Here is a 25088-nt window from a genome sequence, read left to right as displayed (position 1 = left end):
TCCCTTTTGCCTCCAAATTCTTCAACCTGAACATGTTTTGGGTATAAAAAGATTATTTCTTCTTGAACTGTATACAAAAAGAAGAACTGCCAGAGTGAAGCCAAGCTTCATTTAGCCCAGGAGCCTGCCTCTGCTTTTGAGGGCAAACGGATACCCAGGGAAGTGAGTGAAGGCAAAAGATTTTCCTGAAACTCATTCCCATTTCACAGCGAGCTTTGTTTCACAGCTGTCTAAGCTGAGAGCTGCAACTAAACCTCCACATTTAATTGCATGTCATGAATTTATCAGACAAGACTGGGTCTTTTTCTAGGGTATCTTTTTTTTTTCTCTGTTGTTACATTTGCCTCCTTGTTGTCTTGTGGCAATAAGTTTCAAGTTGGATTCTTCATTGCATTATGAAAAAGAAAACAAACAAACAAACAAACAAAACTATCACAGCCAAATCTTGCTAATAGTTTGCTGTCTCTTAGTTCCTATAAAATGGAAAAAATCAACCCCTATTTGCTTTCTTTGTGCCACGTACCGTCTCAGTGCATTTCTGTGATAGTTCCCATAAACTTTCCGATTTATTTAGTCTCTCCATATGTGCATATCATCCATGCTTCTTACTGTCTACATTTCTCCATTCACAGGAGGTGTGGTACGGATGTCACTGAACAATAATTTTGAGTTTTTTGTCTCTGTTCCTTTCCAAAATAGAATTTCCTTTTTTGACTTTCCCTGAATATTGATACTTTCAGTAAACTATGCAGAAGCATTACCTGAAAGGAGTAACAATCCATATCTGCATACATAAAATTGAGTTATTTTCTCTGTACTTCGCACTTAATCTATTACTACAAACATGATTATTATCAGAATAATGATAAGGTATGTTCACAGAGAGAAGAGAAGCTCTTGTGATTAAGGCATCCAAACCATAGTTAGATGATACAGAAGCATAACCCAATTATACCTCAAACTCTCTGGACAACTATAAAATAGTAATTTATTTCTGTGTCTCAGTCCTCCTTTATGCAATAAGACTACCAGAGATGCTTCTGACAAATGACCTTCTCTTGTCTCAAATGAGACATCTAGGGGAAAAGAAAAAATATGAAAAAAAAAGTTTTCCAGGCTAGGTGGTTCTGTCAGTTTTTCCCACCTCCACATTTCTCGTAATGAAAATAAAATAAGAATGTCAGCAAGTTCATTACAGATAAAGAGAAAATCAGGTATATGCCTTCTGGATTTCTGCCAAATAAAATTTATTTGAGGAAAGCAGATGCTTTCTGCAAGGAGTTTGTCAAAAATCCTACTACTTCAGCAGAGATAAAAAGCACTGACAATGTTTTGATCACAGATATTTATATAATAAAAATAAAGATGAACACATTTCCTGTACTTGAGACCAGGGAAGGATATTTAGACAGAAAGGTAAAACTGTTTCAATTCTTATGAGATTCACCAACAGCGAAGGAGGCACATCTTATTAAATATTTCTTACACTTGAATAAAAACATACTTAATAATTAACTGGTGTACATTTAATTAACATAATGACTGCCCAATTAAATCAAAATGAAAATTTAATTTGAAACATTTCAAGTACAGGGAGATTGAGGATAAAATATGAATATCCTGTGTCCTTAGTTTTCAGGACTGAGTGTGGAGGTGATATGTGGCAAAGTAGCTCAAGCAGAATTAACCGTTTAGAAGGGGTAATAAAATATTCTTTCATCCACACCTGGCCACAAGAAGCAAAAAAATTCCAAGCAGGAGACAGTCCAGGAAATTTCCTCTCCATTTCAAAAATAAAAAGAAAGGAGGCTATAACATCTGCCCCAATCCACAATATGGACTATGTAATATTTTCTCATATCCTTACATGACAGTCCTATATTAAAAAATCAGCCCCACTTAAGGGGAGAATTTGCCAGACAGGTACATTCATCTGAAACACTTTTTATTTTAAAATTACAGAACTGTGAGGTGGAGGCATCTCAACTAATAAGTCACCTTGCCAGGCTCTTGCTCCACTGTATCTTTGATATCCCTCTGGTGTCCCTCCTCCTAAGAGCATCGTGCCCTCTCCTCCATACAGATACCCAAGGCAACCAGGGTTTCAATTCTCTGGAACTTCCACGGTAGTGCATTTGTATGAGGGGAGATATTCCTGCTTAGTTAGACTGGAAGGATTTACAGCTCGCCCAGTACAAGGAGTTTAATAATAATTCCAAGACATAGCATTCCAGTAAAACAGAGAAGCCACTCAGTTACAAAAGAAGGGTTGAATTCTAAGTGTCTACCTCTTTAGTAAAAAAAACAGAGATCATTAAAACTTACAATATTATGAAAAATACATCTGCGATGCCCTTTATAAGGTGCAAATACCACTGTAAATACCACTTAGCAGCAGTACAAGGTGAGTCCTTCAAACTTACTTTAAAAATCACTTCTACATGGATCCTCTTTAAGGAAACATCTCAGAGTAGAGAACCACAGTTACTACCAGTTCTTTGCTTTTTGCCCACTACTGAGAGACCTATGACTGTGAGGTCTTCTTAGCAGTTCAGTGATAGACATGTCAGTAATATTAAAGCCAACATAAAGCACTAAAGACAAGGTTAGGTCATTACCTGTTATATTGCAAAAAACTCGGAGAGGTCCAAGTGGTCCACTTCCATCAGAATCAATGTAGAAGAAACCTGATGTCCTCCCTTGGTGTCGATAAGCCTCACAAGATTGTTCATAGATAGCTTTAAAAGAGATAGTGCAATTGTATCACAAACAAGGAGAAAAGAGACAGATACGTTTTACATGTGACTACAGCTTCAATCATTATTATAACATACACAGTTGGCTCACTGATGATTACTGCTACCCAAGTGAAAACAAGCTATTGCCCCCTAGAAGAAAAGCTCAAGGCCAGATTTGGTCTCCCATCCTGAGTGATAACTTTATGCTTTAGACCTTTTTTTTAATACAATCCACTCTTCCTCTCTGCTTATCAATATTTTCCTTTTGGAGAATTAGTGCCAATGAAAATGCTAGTGGTTAATAAAACAAGCACAGCAGGTCACCAAAAGCAAGAACAGGAGGAAAAACTCCCACAGGTTAGTGCAATCCTTGTATTTGAGGCATGATTTTGGGCAAGACATCGTACCTTCACTTGGAGCAAAGAGAAAACATGCCCACAGAGGCAGTTGTGAGATATCAAAAAGTCACATGTATGATCTTGGATCTTGACCAACAGTAACCTTAAATCTCACTGCAGGACGACTGATCTTTTTCCACACAGTTAAACACTTACCTGATTATACTGATAAGATTATTCTCTGTAACAGGTTATGACTGTTCAGCTAATTGTCAGCAAGTACATTAAAAAACACAGACTGATTTAACAGATAGATCAAAATATCCTTCATTCCTCCTATGAGATGGAGTTATTTGGAAGACACAGTAACAGAAAAGCAAGCAAAGTGAATTGCCCCTAATCTTTAAGCAAGCTTTTGAGTGTTACCAGTAGCAGAACACACAAATATATTTGGGAATCAACTTGGGCTACTGTGAGGTCAAATCTTTTTCTTATCTCTTCATTTCAAGAGCACATTCAGTTCTTATTTGCACATGGATACACCATTATACAGCAAACACTAGGCTTACACAGATTGGGAGGTATTCAGGGGAACTTGTGAATAACTCATTTATTAACCACTGCAAATCTTTTTTCCAGGCTGCCTCAACTCTTCAGGCAGGAAAACAATACAATTAAACTTGTTATGGCATAATACCTGCCATGTTGATGCCGTAAATACAACTGCAAAATTCCCAGTGCCTTTCATCTGAAGGGACTCAGGAGATGTTCAGATCGACTGTAGGGAGAGCGCTTCCCCATCACTCGTGGAACGCAGTCCCAGCCTCTCCTGCAGAAAGCAGCAGTCACTCTGCTCCAGCAGGAAAAGTTCCTCATTCCCACTCCTGTGCACACACAAACTCACATTCCTCCTTTCCCCTCATTCCCTAAAAGTAGTTTCTCTAATGAAACATATTTCAGAAAGGTTTAAATGGTCAGCCTGAAGTAGCCTTGTCTATTATTCTGAAGAATGTTATGAGATAGTTCATCACTCAGATTTTAATGAAATTTATACATTTCTTCACTTCTGCTAACAATAGAATCACAGCTCTAGGGGCTCAAATCCCAAACTGGCTATGAATTAAGAGTCTAACCACTTGTACCACTCAGCAAAATATGCTTTCCCCTTTTACATTTCTTTCCTGACCACACATCTTTAGCAGGCAGAACATCGCTAAGTACTAAATATGCACAGCATTACCCTTGTTGGAGTTAAGAAGCTGCTTAAGGTACTCAGCACCTGGTGAGACAGTACTTTAATTAGTATCTGTCCTATAATAAATGGAATTAAGAAAGCTTTTTCCTGACAGTCATTAGCCTGATGTAGAAAGAACTGTAGGAGTCAAGAAGATCTCTAAATTTCCCCTCTGATAGCTGGCCAAGAGTACATATTAAATGCAAATAAGATAAAATCCCCAAACCAGAACCTATTCTTCCACTATTCACAGCCTATGGGGCTAACAGAGTCCCTCAGTCATCAAAGTGCTGACAAAAGCAACAGGAATGTGGAGGGTCAGGAGAGAGACCGTATCAGTCAATTAAGTAAGCAATAAAGGAATCATAGTTTGATCAATTTGCAAAGTTCTCAAACTGCAGTTCATTTAGTGAATTTGCTGTCATCATCATTACAGGCCACTTTATCTTGTCTCATTAGGGAATATGCCAATTGTTTCCCATGAATTGTTTGCTGAGTATTTTTGAACACAAAGGATGGTGCAAGGGGTAGAGACATAAAAGTAATATGTTGCCAGTGAACTGGCACAGCTAGAAACTCATTCTTCAGCATAAACTTTTTCTTCCTAATTGTTTTGCTTCTTCTTGACTGTAATTTTGGCCAGAGGCCAGATATACTTTTTTAAAATAAACAAGGAAAAATGTGAAGTTAATATGTGGGCAGATGCAGAGATGATCTAACTCACCTTCAGAAGGCTGCTTTCTCATTGCAACCTTGGAAAAAATAAAGGCTGTACACAGCTAGAGATCAGGCTAGGTGTGCTCAACTGGCATATATATGGAAGGATGCACAAGCTTCAGTGAAACTACAGTTATGTCTGCCCGTAGAAAATCCATCCTGGTATGTTTTCCTTTTGGTTCTATGAGAATTCCAGCTGTAAATACTAGGGAGTAGCAGAAGAAGTGGGAAAAGGCTATAAACCTTGAGCTCTAGCACATAGAACATATTCCTACTGTCATGATTTAGAGGAAAGGTGTTTTGGTGGACAGTTTATTTTGTAGCTGCATGCTGAAAGTTTCACATGCCTGTATCTTAAGTATTTGGTACTGAATATTTCTAGTCTAGGTGGGTCATTGCTTTTAGTTCACTGTTTTGCTATTTTATGCTGTATGATGTATCAAGGAAAAACTGGTATTTGTTTTCCAGTCACTGGCAGATGCCCCCACAGACATTTCAAGTGCACCATCCATTCCAAGCTCAGTGTTTTTACAGGCTGAGTCAACTTCAGAATAAAGTTATGCAATTCCGTTTGATGAAAAAAGGGCCCATTACTTCAGTGACAACAACTTGAAGCTGTCTTTATGGTTCAATGAAAGACAAGATGTCTTTGCAGTCATTCTTGTCTTTATGCAATCAAAAATATCATGCAAAAGTAAAAATCAGGCAAACAGTCAGCTGTGTGTGACTGTTAAGACCCTTACTTTGAAAACTGCCTTCAGATTTATGTTCCATTTTGTGCCCAGATTCTCTGATGTAGATGGAGATGTGGTTGTTTTGGGAACAGTAGAAAATCATTATTGTAGTTGTCATTAAAGAGTCATCAACCATACTTTTTTTTGGACTAATTTTGACTTATACCAGCCATTGAAGAAAAAATGACAGTTTCCAGCAACATTTGTTTCACTGAGCCAGAACCACTGAAAATCACAGTTTATGACTTTCAGTGCCTGCTGTGTTTCCCTCAGGCCCTTCTGGGAGCAAGCTGAGCTGCCATGCAGCAATAGCACTGCAGTTCCTGCCACTGAGTCCCCACAGGCAGCGAGGAGGAAGCTCTTTGCTTCACAGAGTTACATTATGCGAGTGCTGAGGTACAGAGATGTCAGCAGCGCACATGAACCCATGTTACCCCCCTGCAAGTATGGTTTGGATCTCACATTCAGGTACCGCAGGTAATTGCATTAGGTTAAACTACAACACAAGGCAAAAAACAAAGTGCAGAAGGCATCTCAGAGTTCGGCTGATGGGCTGTTGCTGGTAACAGAAGACAAAACAAGAAATAGTTTAACTCCAAGGTCCAGATTTAGTGAAGGAAACTGGGTATCAGAAATCCTATATGTATTTTTAATATATATAGATAGATATTTTAAATATTTTATATATTAATATAATGTATACAATATATAAATAAATATAAAGATAGAAATATATTTTCTAGAAATATATAAATGTATATACATATATTTTTTTTTCCGCCAGAATCACTTATAAGCTGTAACATTGGACCCTGTGTTGACATTTTTGCAGTGATCTTTAAGGAAATTTTTTAAAAGCTACTTCTGTGTTTCATGAAGAAATTTAAAATTGTTGCAAAGCTCGCTATTGAAACTGTTGCAGCCTGAGAGCTCATTCTTCATACCAAAAGCTGCTGCCTTAAGTACTGTATATGTGTTTGTGTACCTGCTAGGATGAGCTGTGCTGATGGTGTTCAGGCAGGCGCAATACTGACAGAGTTCAAGATTTCTATCTCCCAACCCCTTATAAACCTCTGTGAAACCCATATACTGAATTTCTCCCTCAGGTATCTCCTTCCATCTTAAGTATCTCAAATTACACTAGCGTTTTCAGATCAACAAGTCAACCCATCAGAGCATTCATTTTGAAAACAACTTTACTGACTGATCATAATGGCAATCTTTTCCATTAGTTCTCACTTCTCATCTTCCCAGGTGCTTCAGAAATGTTTCGTCAAACTTTGATGAGCATTTATAAAACAAACGCTTTATGCTCAGTCAGATCGACATCACCCAGTTCCACATGTTCCTGTATCTCCTGGGATATAAAGATTCAAAAGTTCAAAAACTAAAATTATGGATCTGAAACATACATACCGCATTTTTTTTGAGCCACACATACTACGTCCCTAGAGAAACATCCTAGCAAAACTATAAATATGCACTGTGATTGATCAAGGATCAAGCTATAGATCCATGATTCAGACTTCAATGCCAGAAAGGCAGTGAGAGATTTTAATGTCATAATAATAATCTCTTTTGACCTTTTGTGTAAAATCAACTACAGAATTAAATTTTCTAATTCCTCCATTGAGAACCTTACAGCTGGTCAGCCAAAGGAGATGCAGCAGCTCCCAGCACTCTGTAGTCAGGTCCAACAGGGCTGGGGTCCCTCTTAGCTTGGCTCTGCAATTGAACCTTCAGCCTTGATTGTGCTGTGAGATCCTGACAAGTTTTAAATATGAGCAATTTTGTCACCGTTCATTGCTCTGAAGATCTTGAACCTGTTAATCCAACTATTTTAATTACAGTCCTTAACACAAAAGAGATTGTATCCCTACCTTAGCTGGAATCTTTAACAGGACATGGCTGAGAACAAACATTTGCCAGGTCAAACTTCCAGCGTTTTTCCAATAAAACGTCTTTTTATTCTGTTTTTCACTGACTGTTACTATATTGACATTTGGCTTCCAGTCTTACTTTTGCCTGAACTAGTTCACCTGCAGTCTCCATGACAGCCTTCACTAAGCACACGCTTACTGTTTCATTGCTCCCTCATAGGTAAGACCTTAGCTGGCCTCAGTTTTCCTGAGTACTTTACAACTCTGTTTCTTTTGCCCCCACATTCCTAACTTATAAAAGCTTTCCCCTCTCTCAGACCACTTTAATTTTATACTTCCCCTCCAGTTCTAATTCAATGGGGGTAAAAAAAACCAACCAAACAAAAAAAAACCAAAAAACAAAAAACAAATAAAAGACTGGAGATTCTGCAAATGACCCACAGGGAGCAATATATTTAAAGTCCCCTCTCTTCGATGGATGAATGAACATGTTATTCATGCAGTGGGGTGCATGCCTTACCCATATTTAAAATAGTGCTACTACTAGAAGACCACACAAGGTAAACCTCTCTCTCCTCCATCCAGCAGTACGTTACTGGCATAGATACAACCAAGAGCATAGACTCCAAATCAAAAGTATATTTTTTGGGGGGGGAGGCGATGGGTTTGTTTTGTTTTCATCAGAGCACTCTGTCCTTTTCAAATTTATTGGACACAAAGATGGCTTTCCTCAAAAAAAAAATAAAATTAATTCAAAGCAAACCTTAAAATTCCCAATATTTCCAATATTTCTTTCCTACTGTACCAATTACTTTGGAAATTAATCACACACATTTCATTGCAAATACTCTGAGCTGGAGATTCAGAACTTGAATGTAATAGTTATGCTTACCAAAATGAATCCTGTAATATTGCTGTTTCTAGATGGGATTCTCATAAGCTAATAAAAGTAGCTGATAATTTTCAATTTCTCAGAGGTAAGTAACATTTTATGGTGATATAATAAATAAAATACATTAAAGAGATCTAAAGAAGTTCAATTCTTCATTTCATTTGGAGATGCTGACACTGTTCACTTCCCAGCTAAAACATAGCGTCAAGATGCGTGTTGCTTTTACTACCTCTAACAATTCCAGAGTTATGTAAATATTGTAGGCAGAATACTTAGTGCCACATCATTTGGAACTTATTTCATTGCTTTGCAATTCTTTGCACCTTAAATGCTAAGAGTAAAAATAACTCCTATAATAATTATTGTTATTGTATTCTGAGGTCAAAACTTATGTACTGGTTAGACTGGAAAGGCCAGCAAGAGCTGGGATTCTACTAGGATCTGCAACCAGCCCTGTACTGACCTTGGACAATTTGATACACACAAATGCTGACACAGACTGAATTAAGTGTTCTCACCAAAATGCTCATTGCTCCTGGAAGCAGATTGGAGATGACTGTTTCACCCTCTGCTTGTGTACCTCAGACCTGACAGATTTGTTCTTGCAGACTCAGAGTAATGAGTCAAGGATTCTTCTAAATAACAAACAAAGCAACATGCAATGAGAGGTTTTTTCTTCTCATTCCAACAGCAGAGGGATTAGTACAGGCAATGAACTCTGGGAATGATCATCATTCTCACCCTTACAATACCACTGTCTTGTTAAATGTCAGCAAATGAAATCTGTACTCTCAAATACTGGATTTTGACAGCTCTGCTGTTGACAGATTAATGCAGTCTCTGCTGTGGTGTGCCTGGATGACAGATGGCTTATTTTCCTTTTTTAAAATACTTATTTACTCATATGATAAAGAATGCGTTATTTCGATAGATAACTTTACAATTACTTTTACTACAGTGTCACCTAAATGGATGTTCAGGAGAGATCTTTCCATTACACCTGGGGATTAGACAATTTCCTACAATTCAAGCTAAGGCTTTGTGCAGTCAAGGTACGAAAGGCCACATCAGCCCATCCTTCCCTGTCACTTTCCCACTGAGCTTTGAAGGTGGCTGTGTCAGTCGGACCCCAATGGCCCCTGCTCAGTGCAGGGTGACCTGCAAGTCCTGCTGCTGCAAGAAAGCGGTCAGGGAGGCCCACACCATCCTAAGAGAAGTGCTGGAGTTAAAGGAAAAATAAAAGACTTGAAGGACACTGTGCAAAGCATAGTATTTCAGCCGTGCTCCTGAACGTACTGGTGTCGGCCACACCTGACACAGGCAGGCTTCAAAAGGGATTGAGATAATCCCTGCATGCTTGTTTCTGCAGTGAAGTCCCAAAGTGGAATATTTTCTCTGTTATTTATATGGAAACATCAGGAAAATGGAAAAAAAACCCACTTCACTTTTTTTTTTTTTTTTTTAAATGAACACCACTGAGAAATGCAGATGTATAATTCACAGATGCACTAACTGAAGGGAAAGCATTAATAAGACAGTAACTTATAAAATAAACAATGAAAATTCATATGCCAGAAGCATAGTGTGAACAAAAATATGCAGGAACACCAAGTACAGTACTAAAGGCTTGATATGAATATTAAATGTGTTTTGTTTAGTTGAAGAACACCAATGTGTTTAAATATACATGGAAAAACCTATTCCAAGCATTTCAGATAGGAAAATTGGTTACTCAGGACATGCAGATTACATGACCAGACTCACCATTAGTCATCTGCAAACTTAAACTCTCTGAAACTCATTTGCCCAGCCAGCAAACTGTGTATGCATCTCCCTGCCTTGGAACATGGGAAAATTACCACATCCATGACTGGCTCTTTAAGATGTAGCTCCAGTACTGCTAAAATTCTGGCTGAAGCTATATTAAGCTTTTCAGATTAAAAATTATATATGCGGTAAGCATATTAATATTAAAAACCACATTTTCAAGGCCTGAAGTTATGTTAAGTTTATTTCATATCAACGTCTATGTGACATTTCCATTATTGGATGGATCTTTCCTCTAGCAATTACCTAGGTCAACTTTACACATGCCTGTACGTGCAAGACAGAACACACACCAAAGTAAATATCCAGAATTAAATTACATTCTGTTAATTATCACCTTGCAAAGCTTTGGAACATGTTGACATCCCTGGAACATGAAGAATAAAATCATTATTTTGTATTTCTCATCATCTTCTATATCAATGTTCCACACTCTTTACAATTAAAAAAACACACCTAAGACTAAAGGCCATCTGAAAACTGTCTTGTATAAAAATAACAGAAATACAGAAGGGGAAGATGAGGCTTTTTAAGGGAATAACAAAAGTCACAGAAAGAGATTACTAATCATTACCTTGCAATAAAGTTATAACATTCTGTATCCCATGATCATTTTACACTGATCTACTACTTTCACTATCAAATAATAATTACAAGGAGAACTGATAGTATGAGACAGATGACTATGCAGGTTTTAAACTATGATCTTTCAATTAAAAATATTTTGTATATATATATACACCTCTAATTCATCTCCCTCTGTTTCTCTCCCTCTCAATATACACCTGTAATTCCAATTTATCTTCAGTTGCCTAGTGTATGTCTCTATATTAAGACAACCTTCCTCTATAGGTGACAGACACTGTCACGTTTTAGAGGTGGCCCATGAACTTAACATGCAGACCTTATCTCACAGTGAGATTCACTGAGTTCTGAAAACAGCTCACACTCTGTTATATATACACATATAGAAAGAACAGACCACTATCATAGTTGATATGTTACAGTATCAGAGAGCAAAAAATACATGAGCTGAATCCCACCCAGGCCTTTTTCCCAAGCTGTGTACTAATATCAGTGTTTCAATCTAAAAGAGGAAAACAGAAAACAAACATTACCTTATTATCTGTTTTGCTATGGTTCACATATGTGATTACATAAAGGATCTTCTCCTACCTATCTGGATTATATCAGACTACTCCAGTACTGATGTCTGCTCAAGACACTGCAGAAAGAGGGAAAGTATCTGTCCTTAAAAAGGCTTCAGCTGACCTAATCTTCCAATCCTATTTATATACATGGTGCGTGAAACACATTTAAAAGGTAACCCACAAAGCAAAACCATGCATTTTACAGACTTGAAATAAGATTTTATCCTAAAAGCCCTGTCTTAGCTACAGATCACCTCAGTAGCAGGTAAGCAAGCAGTGTTTTCAAAGGAAAGAATCCATACCATTTCAGTAAACGATACAGATCACACATCTAATATACCCGCAAATGGATCTTATTCCCAACAGAGTTGGAGAAACTAAGGCACAACAAAGCTCATGACTGCCCTTAGGGAGATTATGTTAAGGTAATGTCTAAATCCAGCTAGTTCTTTATATGTATCTTGAGACGTGTACTTTTGCTTCATCCACACATCTTGAGTTTCAACTATACCTATTTTCAGTCATGACAGACACAACCTTGTCCCACGTATCTGATGCGGTCATGCAAACACTGTCCCAGCTGTGTCTTCTGTCAACTTACTGTTCTGCACTGCCGCTGTCTACTTCCCCTCTGTTGCATCAAATGCAAACTATTTATCTCTGCTTTTCATGGCATATTTCCAATTGATCTATTTGTCATGACTGGCATTTGCCCTGTCAAAAATGTCAAACTCCTCTGGTCATAGCCTTCTATTTTTCAAACAAGCACTTTACTGCTTTCTCTCATGTCACTCCTTCAGGTCTGAAAGCATTCGATTTCTTCTTCTTTTAAACCTCTACCTTATGCCCTTTTGCCTACAGGAAAGCCTAGCAATAATTATGTACCTCATGGACTCAAACTGCCACCTATGATGCTGATGTAGAGTTTTGGGTACTCCATCACCTGCACCAGTGTGTTTTTATCCCTCAAAAACTTAACTGCAAACTCTTTGGAGCTGGGATAGTCTGTAACTTTAGCTGTTCCTCACTGTGGGTCCAGTGTGACCTATGAATATATGAAAGAAAACGTTTCCTACGTATCAACTGCAAAATGTGTTTCGATACTTTACAAATGAGGACAGTAAGTTAGGGACAATGTATCTTCAGATCTCAGTTCTTAAAATAGTGAGGTCTCCCAGTCTGAACTGGTAAAACATAAATCAATTCATTCTGTTTTGCAGATGCATGTCATGAAGTACTTCCTGAAAGCATGGCAAGGGATGAGTCTTTTTACATTGTTCAACCAGTAGTTCCCACCTCTTACCAACACCACACCAAAATGAGAAAACCCACCCCACCCTGATGCAATTCAGACAGAAAATAAATCCAGTTGACAGCAAAACTATTCACACTATGTGACTTGCAGCCGATTGCCAGTTAAATCTTTCCACTATTGCTGCATGGACTTGGGTCTGAAGTGCAGTTTAATAAAAGAAATAGCCTCTCCAAAGTGGTACAAGTTCAATTTCAGGCCTGTCAGCCTCAGTGTTCTAGTAAAAAATCAAAAAACTGTTGAGATAATGTTTCAAAACTTAAGAAATTAGGTGTTTCACTTGGATACAACTACACTGAATTACATGATTGGAGAAGTTGCCTGTACATGGAGGATATTCTGGAGTAATGCTGTGACCAGATCTGCAGCTTCATTCACCTGCTACAAGGTACTCCTGTACACCAACCGCTATCAGTTGAAAGTGATAATGTCTCTTGTTCTGCAGATTTCTTATCAACAGTCTGCATTTGCCCACTGACTCTGAAATGGTGTCATGGCACATTTTAAGCACATGAATTTTCCAGACTAATGTGGCTGTTTATGAACATTGCTTGGTTTACAGGACATCTGGCACTACAGTCTAGCTGGAATCAAATTAGCTGTTGATAATATGGCTGTAAATAAGCTGAGCAGCTGAATAGCTGTACATCACATGTGTGCACAGCTTGATCTACTGGAAAGTCTTAACACAAGATTTTTCTGAGAAACTTCTCACAGTAGTATTTACATCAGTGAACCTTAAATTAGTGGATCTACATATGTGCCTTTGAGAGGGCAGACATCAGTTCACAGGAGCAGGAGGCTTCAGTAGCTCCATGCAAATGTCTGTGGGTAAACCTAGTCATGAACCAGTCCTCTGCCGTAATGAGCTGGTGTCAGACACAAGCCACACTGAGCTGGTGCAGACATCGTGAGCCTCGGGGCCTGAGCTAATATGATGGTGCAGATGCATCCTAGAGGTTAGCATCCCTAATCACCTTTGATTGTCAATAGCAACAGGCCCCTTCTTTCCCCAAGGAGCTTCTCCCTTCTCATCAAATGATTTGTCCACCTAGTTTTGTACCAGCCATCACTTGGTGTAAATACTCTGCTACAGCCTCAGTCACTGCATATACTCTGGGTTGGGTTTGGAGGTTTTGAAGAGGGGTGATGCCTTTTCAGAAGAACAAAAACTTTGAACAAAAATGTAAACCCTCTTTTCAGAACTGTAAATTCAACATTTTTCTTCCCATCCTTCATATGGTTGGCATGATTTCAGTATCAAATCCTGAGCTTTCTTTGTCCTTATAATATAGAGTTCAGGTGATGAAGCTATGAATAGACCTCTCTTCCGCCAGCTGTAGACTCCATACCACAAATGATTTCACCATTAATTAGTAGACTATTGAAGTTTCCAGAATTACAGTACAGCTGCCAATATTCTCAGCTTCAAACCACTAAGTACCTTTTCTTCTCTTCTGTTTTTTATCTGAACAGGGGAAAAAAAATGTATCTCTCACCAGTCTCACCCTATCTGTGGTTCAAGTGCTCATCAAACAGCTGGAGTGGTTGTATTTGTATTCCTGGAATTGTTATTCTTACTCACTCTTTTAAAATATTTATTTCTTGTGATGGAACAGGAAGTTTACCTTCATTTTCTAATTGATTCCCTTTTAGTCAGCTGCATGAACAGGCTTTATTTTGTTTTCCCTTTTCTCTCTCTATTTTTATTAGAATTCCCAGCATGCTGTGCCTCTGCTGTTTGATACTTTAAAAACAAACAAACAAACAAAAAAACCCATCGCCTTTAAAACACCTTAATATTTCTTTTGCTGTGGATGTCAGTAGCTGAATACTTCATGTACTGTGACTGTTTCAGATAATGTATCCTTGCTAATAGCAGCAGCCTAAATAATAGTTCAGGAAAAAAAAAAAAAAAAAGTGAACTGTTGAAAACTGCATTCTTGCAACATGAACTTTCGGATGATCTAAAAATCTCTGAATCCCATAGTGCCAAAATTGACATACAGGCCCAATCAAATCACCCAGCTCAGCCCAGCTAAATTCAACTAAATGTCTAATAACAAAAGTATCTACAATGTATATGCAACATAAATGAATTTCAGATGCTTCAAAATAATGTATAATGTGAGAAAAAAAAAAAAGTTGAAAATTAGTTAATCTGGTTTTGTTTTCTCTGACATATTTGTCAAAAAAACATGCATATTTGCAAATGGATTCCTGTGGCATTCCCAGCCTTAATTCTTGACCTGCTCAAATCATGTCAGGACATGCTACATCCTTTAATACAATATGACCTCTCACAAAGCTCCTCTCTAGTTTGTGCACTTTGACATACCAGCTGCAGTAGAAAACAGTGGGGTTACTTACAGTTATGACAAGTAGCTCCCATGTAGTCTGTACCATTACAATCACAGTAAAATGTGGCCCAGGACTGAGTGCATTTTCCTCCATGTTCACAGTAGTTGGGTAAACACCTAATTAGAGACAGTTTAAAAAAACCCATGCAATTAATTATAAACTTCTCTGTAAAATAGTGTGCTGAAAAAAATAACTATAATACTGTCTCAATTCCTCATTCACGCAAGAGTTTCCTATGGCTGAATCACTGTATAATACCTGAAATTAGTTTTTACTCCTTTGATCTATGATTGACTTCAAATAAGAGCACTGAAGACAGCCTCATTTAATGTATGCAGCAAGTAGGTAAAGATCATTCTCAATGAAAAACATTTCAATTGTCCTCCACTTGTTAGCAATTAAAGTGTCACAAATTTTCTGAGCACAGAGGAGGAGGAGTAACATGTGAAAATGCTATTGAAATTTTGTTTCAAAGGAGAATCCCCTATTCTCTGGTTAAACAGACATCATTGTTATCAAAATTAGGCTGAGTTACATTTGTGGCAACACAAACAGCATGAAAATCTCCGAAGTGAGAGGAAAATACGCTTCAATTATGAGTTTTGTACTCTCTCCTCTTTTCCTCATTTTAGCTGGTATGCCTCTAAAGTATTATTGTGAAGGAAATTATTGAAAAAAAAGAAATACAGCAGCATGCAGCTTGGGAACTGAAAAGAAACAAAAGCAGTGGGAGATAAATTCAATCTCCAGGACAAGCAGCAAATGATGATCTAAACTACATTGGTGTAAATCCAGCCTAAATGGAAATTGAGATTGTTCCATTGTTTGCCTTTTCTTTTTTTTTTTTTTCCTTTTAATACCTTACTGTATATTAGATAATCTCTTTTACACTGTATGTTTGACTTTTGAAAAATGAGTAACTTGTTTATACCACTGATTCAATTGTGGTGGGTGGGTGGATAGAAAGCAGGCAATCAATTTATTTCATACACACCAGCACTCCATTAGGGTTTGCTTTGCTGTAAATTGAGCTTCAAAACCTTTTTTATGGCCCACATCTTTCAGTAGCGTTAGTGGGGAAGTCACTGAGGCTACCTAGATTTGTATAATAACAGCTGAATACATTATTTTATTGTAGTTCATCTTACCCTTAGGAAATGTTTCTGCATTCAAGTGTGCATACTGTCCTTAACTGTGGCTTTCAGCCTGTTTCTTCTAGAATCCCAACAACTAAAATGCATTTCGTGAGTGCAAGCAAAAAACCTGTATGTCACTAACAGCCGTAATCTTCACGAGCCTCCCAAGCCCCACCAGCCAAGTGTTAATCAACTTACTTGAGTCCAAGTCTGAGGACAACCCAAAGAAACCTGTTTATGCACACAGGGGCCTATCAGACAAACCTCATCCTCAATATGCTGTATGCAAGTATGTGCATGTATAGACATACTTGCCTGTATAAGTGCGAGTCTGAGATTTGTTCTAGAACCCGAATTCACTTGATAATTATTTATACCATCACACATAAAATTATAGAGATCAGATAAAATATGAATATGAAAGATTAATTAATTTTTATTAATGCTTAGTTATTATAGTCATTATTTCATTATTCAAATATTAGACACATATGGAATTCAAGAAATTTGTTATTTATAACTGTGTGTAACATCTGTTAAGAAAACTATAAGATATATTGGTCTTATAAAAATCTGGTACAGCTTCTGCTAACTTCTGGCACAAATACAAAATGGAAAAAAGAGAATGGGAAATGCATGCCTGGTTTTCCAGGGCACCAGGGAGCCTTTTTCAGTGCTGTGTTTCTAAAATAAGAAAGAAACCTTTACAGGGCAGAAAGTCTAAGAAGGGATGAGATTTTGGCTTTTAATGATATGCTGGGAAATCATGTAACAGAGCCTAACACCTTGCTGGTACAGTGACAGCCCAGCCCCTCTGCTGTTACACCTACTCTTGGCAACAGTAAAGTGATATTTAGAGGCTTTGGGTCAATGCTTGGGGAAGCAAGAGCATCCCACAGGATGGCATGAACAGGACTGGTTATGCTCAGCAGGACTGTGGCAGCTCCCCTGAATGAGTAGCTCCCCAACAGCTTTGTCCCAGAGGCTGTGGGAGCAGCACAGCAGTCTTAACAGCTCTATGGTGATATATATGAATTTTGCCTGTAAGAACAGATTTGCTGTTATTTGTGCTTTGATTGTGCCTACCCTTGCCCTCAGCATATTGTCTTCTGTTTAGTAGTAAACATTCATTTATGTCACCTGCACAACAGCAGTAGTTATATTCACATCACAGGGGTGCTGACGAAAAGAAACATCTGATGTTAATGAAGCTTGTTGGAGAGGTAAAAAGAACACTACTGTGTTATTATCCTAATTTACATCAGCAGTATAATGGACAAATATGTTTTCTGCCTACTTTAAGCTACCTTTTATTAATTAACCCAGTACAGTAGAGCTAATTACTAGTCATTTGTGGTTTGCCAAAGGCCCATATCAGAGACTTAGCAGCATTTATTCCCTTAAAAGAGTTTCCTTTCAAAGGCTTTACGAAGTTGAAGGTCACTTCTCATTTCTGCTTGTCTTATAAATATAGACACTTGTTTTTCCCCAAACAATGCACAAAGCACAAGTCGAACTAGCCATGTAGGCTTTTAATGATATTCATAAATTCAGAATTAAACCTTTTTTTATTCCTTAGTCTATTTGCTTTAATTAGCACCAACCACATCGATCTTGGTTTTGGTCAGATAACTAATCCTTCTAAAAGCTTATGAAACAAAATTTCTTCGCAGCTCTAATAATTACCATAATCCCATTCTAGCTGAGCAGTTGTGTCTTCCTAAGAAGCAAAATTTATCCTAATTGTCAGAGAACTCAAAATTAAGAAATAGCTATGTTTAAAATTAATCAAGGCAAGGATAAATCATAGGTTGTTCCATTAGCTAACTGTCCTGGATCCTCTTGTTGAAGGATTTAAATACATATAATTTAAAATATCAATTAATATTTGCATTCTAGTAGTATTAAACAATTTTAGCAAAATCTCAGTAAGATAACAGAAGGATTCATAAACAAAAACTTGCAGCAGGCAGCCCTTGACCTATTTGCAATTGAAACGAACAAACAAATCAATCTTCGCGAGAATCATAAATGAGACACTTCGAAATTTAATGATTTGCCTAAGATAGTTTGTGACAGACCAGGGACTCTGATCTTCCAGATTCCAGATTAATTCATAGAATATATCATGGTGAATGAATCTTATAAAGAAATAAATGAAGCAAATAAAATTTTCCCTCCTTCAGCCAAGCTGTAAAACACACACCTTAGCCATCTAAGTGAGCAATATGCAGAGCCTGCACAAAAGTGTTCACTGTCCTTAGATGAAACATTCACCTCCAAAAATGTATGTGTGGTTCCTTTGAATTCAAAGGACAAACTGCATAGTCGTTAGAGGGCAAAATTTGGCCCTTTGATAGGAATGATGAAGAAATAACAATGACAAAATTACTTGAGTGGGAAGACTGAAGGAGTTCTACACATTTGACGTTACACTTGACTGGAAATAAACCCGGTAATTTAAATAAGCACCTCTCAGATTTTGTTATAGTCAGCACAACACATCCTGCCTGCACCATTCTCTATTCTTCTTAAATGAAGAGGGGGAAAAAAAGAGAACTATCAGAGAGAGAAAGAAAAAAGGAGCACATACCCTCAATATTAAGCCTGTAAATATGTTTATTTTCAGACAACCACCAAGTCCCTAAACTCAACAATGCCATAACCAGAAAACACGTGAATTTTAGAAGTTTTTCTATCAAGGAAGTATTTACCTAAATATTACCTCAAATTTATTTAATTTCAGCATGTACCTATTTAATGTATAATTAACAAAGTATAAATTAACAGGGATGACTTATAATAGGCATGAATGTATGATGAAACTCATGGTATTTCTGTGGCAGTGTCTTTTCACTGAACTCGATAGATGGAGGCCAATTGCAACACCATGAGTTTTTGCCTCACTGCTGAGCCATAAATCTGTGAAAAGCTTTGCCAAAGATTATTTTGGATACAAGGAATGGGTTCAAGGGGAGACCACACAAGCATTTTGAAGAGAAAACTGCCAATGTTACTACACAGACAATGTGTAACAACTTCAGGCTTCTACCAAGGGGAAAACAAATGCAGATCACAGAGCAGTAGAAAAGTGACTACCACTGGAGTACATCCCACTCTCATTTTCCCCTGGATGTCTGTTTGTGGCAAAATGGTGGGCTAGGTGTCCTTGACTAAAGGAAGAAAAGAACCACACCAGAGGGAGGAATGGAGAAAGAGTAAGTAAAACCAATATTAAGACAGACTGCAAAAGAGTTAACACTCTCTAGATCTTTGGTTTTCCTCAGCACACATTTGCTTCTCATCACCACACCTTCCAACTTCTCTCTCCTCTCGCAACTTTAGAAAACTGAACAACAGCTTTTAAAAAAATGTTGTAGCATACTCCATTGTTTTTCTTTTTTACACCATCTATATTTTTCTTCCCTAAATTTATTATGTTATGAGAAGCCATGGAGTATAAACAGAACAAGAGTAATGTGACAAAGACATTTTTTCTATTCCGTGCTAGAAATCACTTATGTTATCACACTGAATACATTTTAAAATTATCTCAAGAAAAAAAGTGGCATTCTTTGTCACTTTAATAGTTTGTCACAAATTTGTTTGTTTTTTGTTTTTTGTTTTTTTTTTTTTCTTTCTGGGATTTGCAAAAATTAATGACTGAACTTTTAAAATCTATTATTATTTCCATTGTTGGCCACCTTGGTTCTTGGACTCTGCGATTATTTACCCCTGTGAGATGAACATTTAGAAGACCTGGACGTTGATGCCAGCTGCCCTCAGGCATGTGGCTGGGACAGAACTACAGGAGGAGGTTGTGCTGGGATCAGCAGGAGTGAAGGGAAAAGAACCTGCTATATATATCTTAGATAAAGGCATTTTTTAAAGGTTTGATTGCTTTGTTGTTAGACTACCTACATTTTTTAATAGATGTAAATGTGCTGACAGTTTGGCTTGGCATCAGCAGAAAGGATTTTATATAAATAAATTTGAAAATGAAAAAAGGGAAACAAATAAACCATCCTGTACAGACAGCTGTTCCATTTAGAATTCATAATTTTACAAAGCAAAAGCAGAAAAACCATCTGCAAAAATCAAACAAACAAGGACAGGATATTATATCCTACATGCATCCCAGTAGCTGGCCTTTAATTTACCATGGGGTTGCTCATCTCATCAATTTTGATTCTAAAGGAGCAGTAATGGGGGTGAACTCTATTCAGGTGCCCCCAGAAACTCAATTCCACACTCAAGTCAGATTCCAAAAGCCACTTAAGTAGCCCCCTACCAACCTTCAAACTGCCTTCCTTCTCCCCAGGGGTTTGATGTGGGACAAAGCCCCTCTCCAGCTCTACTGGGAAGTCCCACCTCTCTGTATCAAAGACAAAAACCATCTCCAGCTCCAGCATCTTTCCACACGTACAAGTCATTGCTGTCATAAGGAAGGAGTTTTGTAGTTGTAGTTACCCCTTACAGCATTTACTAAACACATTTTAAAGGACTAGATCAGCACTGCCCTTGATCTCTAGTGGCATCAGGTAAGTGAGATTTGAATTCAGCACTCTTTTCATATTTCACATAAAAAAACCAAACCAAACCAAACCAAACCAAACCAAACCAACCAAACAAAAAACTAGAAAAGAACAAAACTAAATTAAAATATTATCTGTCTCCAATTCAGATGCAGTGATGTGAGTGTGACAGATGAATCTGAAGGACCCGTCTTTATTTTTCCATGAAACACAATATTTCTATAGAGCAGTGCACCCTTCATGGGCCTGCCTTGCTGCTTTCTGCAGTTGGTCTTAACCTGGACCATCAGATCCTCATAACTAGGCAGGACAGCCTCTCCTATATGTAGCTTTTATTGGAACAATTCTAGAAACAGATCCAGGTATAATAAATAAAATTAGAACTCACTGGGTGTAATTAGCCAGCATATTTTCTCATTTCCATGGCCAACTTTGGGGAAAAAAAAAAAAAAAATATATATATATATATATATAAAGTTTGGCTTCTGCTGCAAGGTATACATTACATCTTAAAGGAGATTTGGGAAATGTAAAAAGAGACTGTGCTTTCATCAGATTTATCCTAACACCCTTCACCTGCAGTAGTAATTAATTTTCAAAGGCCCATTTTGACAGTACAACACATGAAGCAATGTTAAGTTCAGTACTAAAAGGAGGAAAAAAAGTCAAAAATTATTATTATTTCTTACAAATAAAAATAAATAGTAAAATCTAATTGAATCTACAAAGGAAGTAGGTATAACATAGCTTTTACAAGGTTGGCTCTATTTAATAAGAAAAAAGAACACTTTAAGCTAATTTATCAAGAAAATGTTATGACAAATTTTCACAGATGAAACATGGGTTTTAATAGGATAGGGACTAAGGACACTATCTGTGCTCTATAGCTCAAGTAGTACAGGGAAGCAAACTCATGAATCAACTCAATATGCTTCTCCCTAATTTGTTAAGCTGTTAACACCAATCCCATTGCAGTGATTATTATGTATACCACACACTGCTCTCTCCACTTGTATTTGCTAGGAGAATTTAAATATGCAAATGAATCTTGGTTTAATAAGGACAGCAATAGCAGTGTGTGCTTGTGTCTGCCTGCTGATGCTACAGAGATGAAACACTGCCAGGATTCATAAGAAAATACCTGAGATCAGGTTTGCATTCTTCATTGGAAATCTCTAGAATTCCCAGGATGTCCCACAAGATGCTCCATCCGTCCATCTACCAAGGTGGATTCAGTATGATTTATTTTTTTCTTTCCCCCTCCACCAGGTCACTTAAGGGAACTGAAGTTCCCAGTGTTGTCCTTGACAAGTACTGTCAGTATTTGCTATAGTGAGGGCAGGGTGCCAGCCAAGTAAAAATAGGACAACCCCGTCAAAGCTTCATCAGCGCAAAATCAACATGAACAGCAGCAATCAGATTAAAGAACCCTAGCAGTTGTAGACAGGGAGAGAAACGTATTCATTTATCTATGCATTCGTGTGAATCCAAGCCTAAAGGAAAGCAGGCTTTGACTACCCTTATAGTTCATTTACAAATACTGACAGTTTCAGCTCATAAATGGCTTTATTTAATCCCAAGACAACTTAGCCTCATATACACAAGCACAAATGGTGTATAAAACAACACCATAACAGTAGGTGTACAACATCATGCTTCTGCAACTGCCTTAGCCCTACTGCTGACCAGGCAAACTTTGCTACCAAAAAGTAAACAATTTCAAACTATTTCAGCCCTGGCAGGAACAGCAGAATCCCATGAAATTGCAGGCTCCTTAACAGAGGTTTGTCTATCACTGCTATACTTAAATACTACATCCTTTGTGGTGGGGGTTGAGGAGTTCAAGACCATTAATATAACCAACATCATCATTAAGTCTGTGTCTTAAGAGCATGTGATACATCAAAGGAAGTATCTCAAAAGCCTGGTGGAAGCAACCATTTGTCTGGCACCATCTCACAAGACAAAGAAGAATATTTCCATGAGAGGTGTCAAGTCAGAGGAAAACGAGGCCAGGTTTCCCCTTAAAGAAGGCTGTTTGGCACAAGCTATGTCAACTGCAACAAATCCTAAGCAATCCTCTTTACAGAGTTTGGAGGAAACCACATCAGATCTTACTTCTTTCTGTACACACAGTGTGCAAGAAGTCCTGGAAATGGAATTTTCTTCTCTGTGATTAACACTGCAAAGCAGTTTGTCCCACGGTATTCAAGAAGTGGATGAGATTAATCAACCAATGCCTTTGGGCTGCAGGCAACACTGCAGCCCTTGCTGCTGTATTCTAAGGGGTCCATCTGCTGTAACAGCCTTGCTCAGCCCAAAGGGAACATCTGTGTCTTATGATGAAGGGCTGGAAATCTACAGTGTTTCTGGACTAAGTTTAATGATTTTCTGGCACATTTTCATAATATCCATGGCAACTCTTGAGCTGCAGTATCTCTTGTGCCCATATTCCTGCATCTATTCTCTGAAAGGGTTGCCAACACAGCAAACAACCAAGTCAGCTTCAGGACTGATGCTAGTATTTCTAGTCCCAAAATCTGGCATTCCAGCCAACTGCTGAATGGGAATTCCCAGAGCTTCTCAACAGTGTGGCCAACTTCTCAGCATCTGCATATTTGTTTTCCTACCCATTTAATTTATTTTTAAATGAGAAGCTGTCTGAATTTTCCCCAGGCTATACCTTCCATTGTTTGCCCACACACAGACCCACACCCCCACTATTCCATTGCTATGTAAAAAACAACACAGTGCAGAAAGAATTAGTACTTAGTAAAATTCAAAATCAGATTCCACTGTGTTTTGAGATTAACACTGCTATGACAAAACATATTTTGGTTTTGAACAACAGAGGTACAAAGAATTGTCCACAATGAAAAGGATGTTTTTAAAACAGTAATAAACTTGGGTTTCCTAATCCTTAGATTATCACCTCCCTCCAGACTTCTCTTGAGATCAACAGTGCCTCTCCTCCAATTTCCTCACTCTGACAGTGTCACAGCAAAGATGCTGATGAAATAAGTCTAAGAGCATCCCACTGAACACTTTGCCAGCTTCCAGCAATCTGTGGCTTACGAATTCATGTAAGTCTTACTGGCTTTTTCCTTCATATTTGACCTCTACAGTGTCTAACAACATCCAATTTGATGCAACGTAAGATTTTTTGTAAGAAACAGGAAATTCTTGTTTATTATTTACTGCCTTCATGCTGTTCTTCATCGCACAACCCTGCCTAGCTCTCTCTTCTCCAGGCTGAAGAGTCCTAGTTTATTTAATCTACTCTTGTAGAGAACAGTTTCTGGCACACAAAAGAATAGAGTGTCAGTTTTAGAAACAGCAGTGAGGGCTGAATGACAGACTCTTGTAGTCAGAGCTGCACACAGCATCACCTCGGAGTGGCCCAGAGAGGATGCACTTCTTGGAAAGGGCTGGTCAGGCCAAGGCAGAGGTCAGTGAATACATCCAACTGGATTTGTACTTCAGCAACTGAAACAGAGGTTGTGAAGGGTTCAACACACAGTTGTTAGTTTGATTTACTAAGGGAAAGATGTTCCCTGTTATCCAGTGCCTGAGTCCCTGCCTCCTCCTAACAGCTTACAAACTCCTCACCCTCATTTTGACCACATTTGAAAGAGAAACAAACACCTCAAATCCAAGAAGTCACCAGATCTTGTGAAAATAGTGAGCCAAGTACAAGAGAATCAAGTTACTGTTCATCAAAGAAAAATATACATCCTGAGCTGAACTCTAGACATCATGGAATATGCAAAGAAAATCCAAGAAAAACATGGCAATAAATTCTGCAATCCCAGAGCTTCATCCTGCAGTTGTAAAAATGAATTATGCATTGTTAGAAGCAAAAAGCAAATAATGGAAGTGACCAATGAGTAGAATGTGTTCTTCCTTCTCCCCCATTTTCTTACACTTCAAACTTAAGATATTCAACTCAGGTAAAGGAAAAAAAAAAAAAGATACCTATTGACTACATTGTCCCTACTGCCTACCACAGCAGTGCTTTAGGAATGTCTGAGAGATATATCTACCAAATGAACATTCTCACAGGTATGAGAAATCCTGAGCTGAATTCCTGAATGTATTTTCTTTTTTTTTCTTCCCCCTCCCCCCCCCCCCCAAACAGTGTTATTATTGTTGACATTTCAGAACCCCTAAAGAACAAGACACAGCTGTTCCATCTGGAGGAGAAGCCTGAATGAATGCAGCAGAACTGCACAG

General features: G+C 37.9%; 1 protein-coding gene across 4 annotated transcripts in view; it reads right to left on the bottom strand.

The window, feature by feature from the left end:
• CNTNAP5 (contactin associated protein family member 5) overlaps positions 1-25088 on the bottom strand; it is a 272016-nt gene that overhangs the window by 91388 nt on the left and 155540 nt on the right. For all 4 annotated transcript variants that reach the window (XM_071810877.1, XM_065840744.2, XM_065840745.2 and 1 more), the window contains 2 exons: positions 15194-15300; positions 2619-2738 (listed from right to left, as the gene is read on the bottom strand). In XM_071810877.1, coding sequence (XP_071666978.1) covers positions 2619-2738; positions 15194-15300 — 227 coding nt within the window. The remainder of the gene's footprint in view (positions 1-2618; positions 2739-15193; positions 15301-25088) is intronic.

This window comes from Patagioenas fasciata, chromosome 7 (genome assembly GCF_037038585.1).
Source record: "Patagioenas fasciata isolate bPatFas1 chromosome 7, bPatFas1.hap1, whole genome shotgun sequence".
In the NCBI taxonomy this organism is placed as follows: domain Eukaryota; kingdom Metazoa; phylum Chordata; class Aves; order Columbiformes; family Columbidae; genus Patagioenas; species Patagioenas fasciata.
This window is presented reverse-complemented; position numbering and strand designations above follow the sequence as displayed.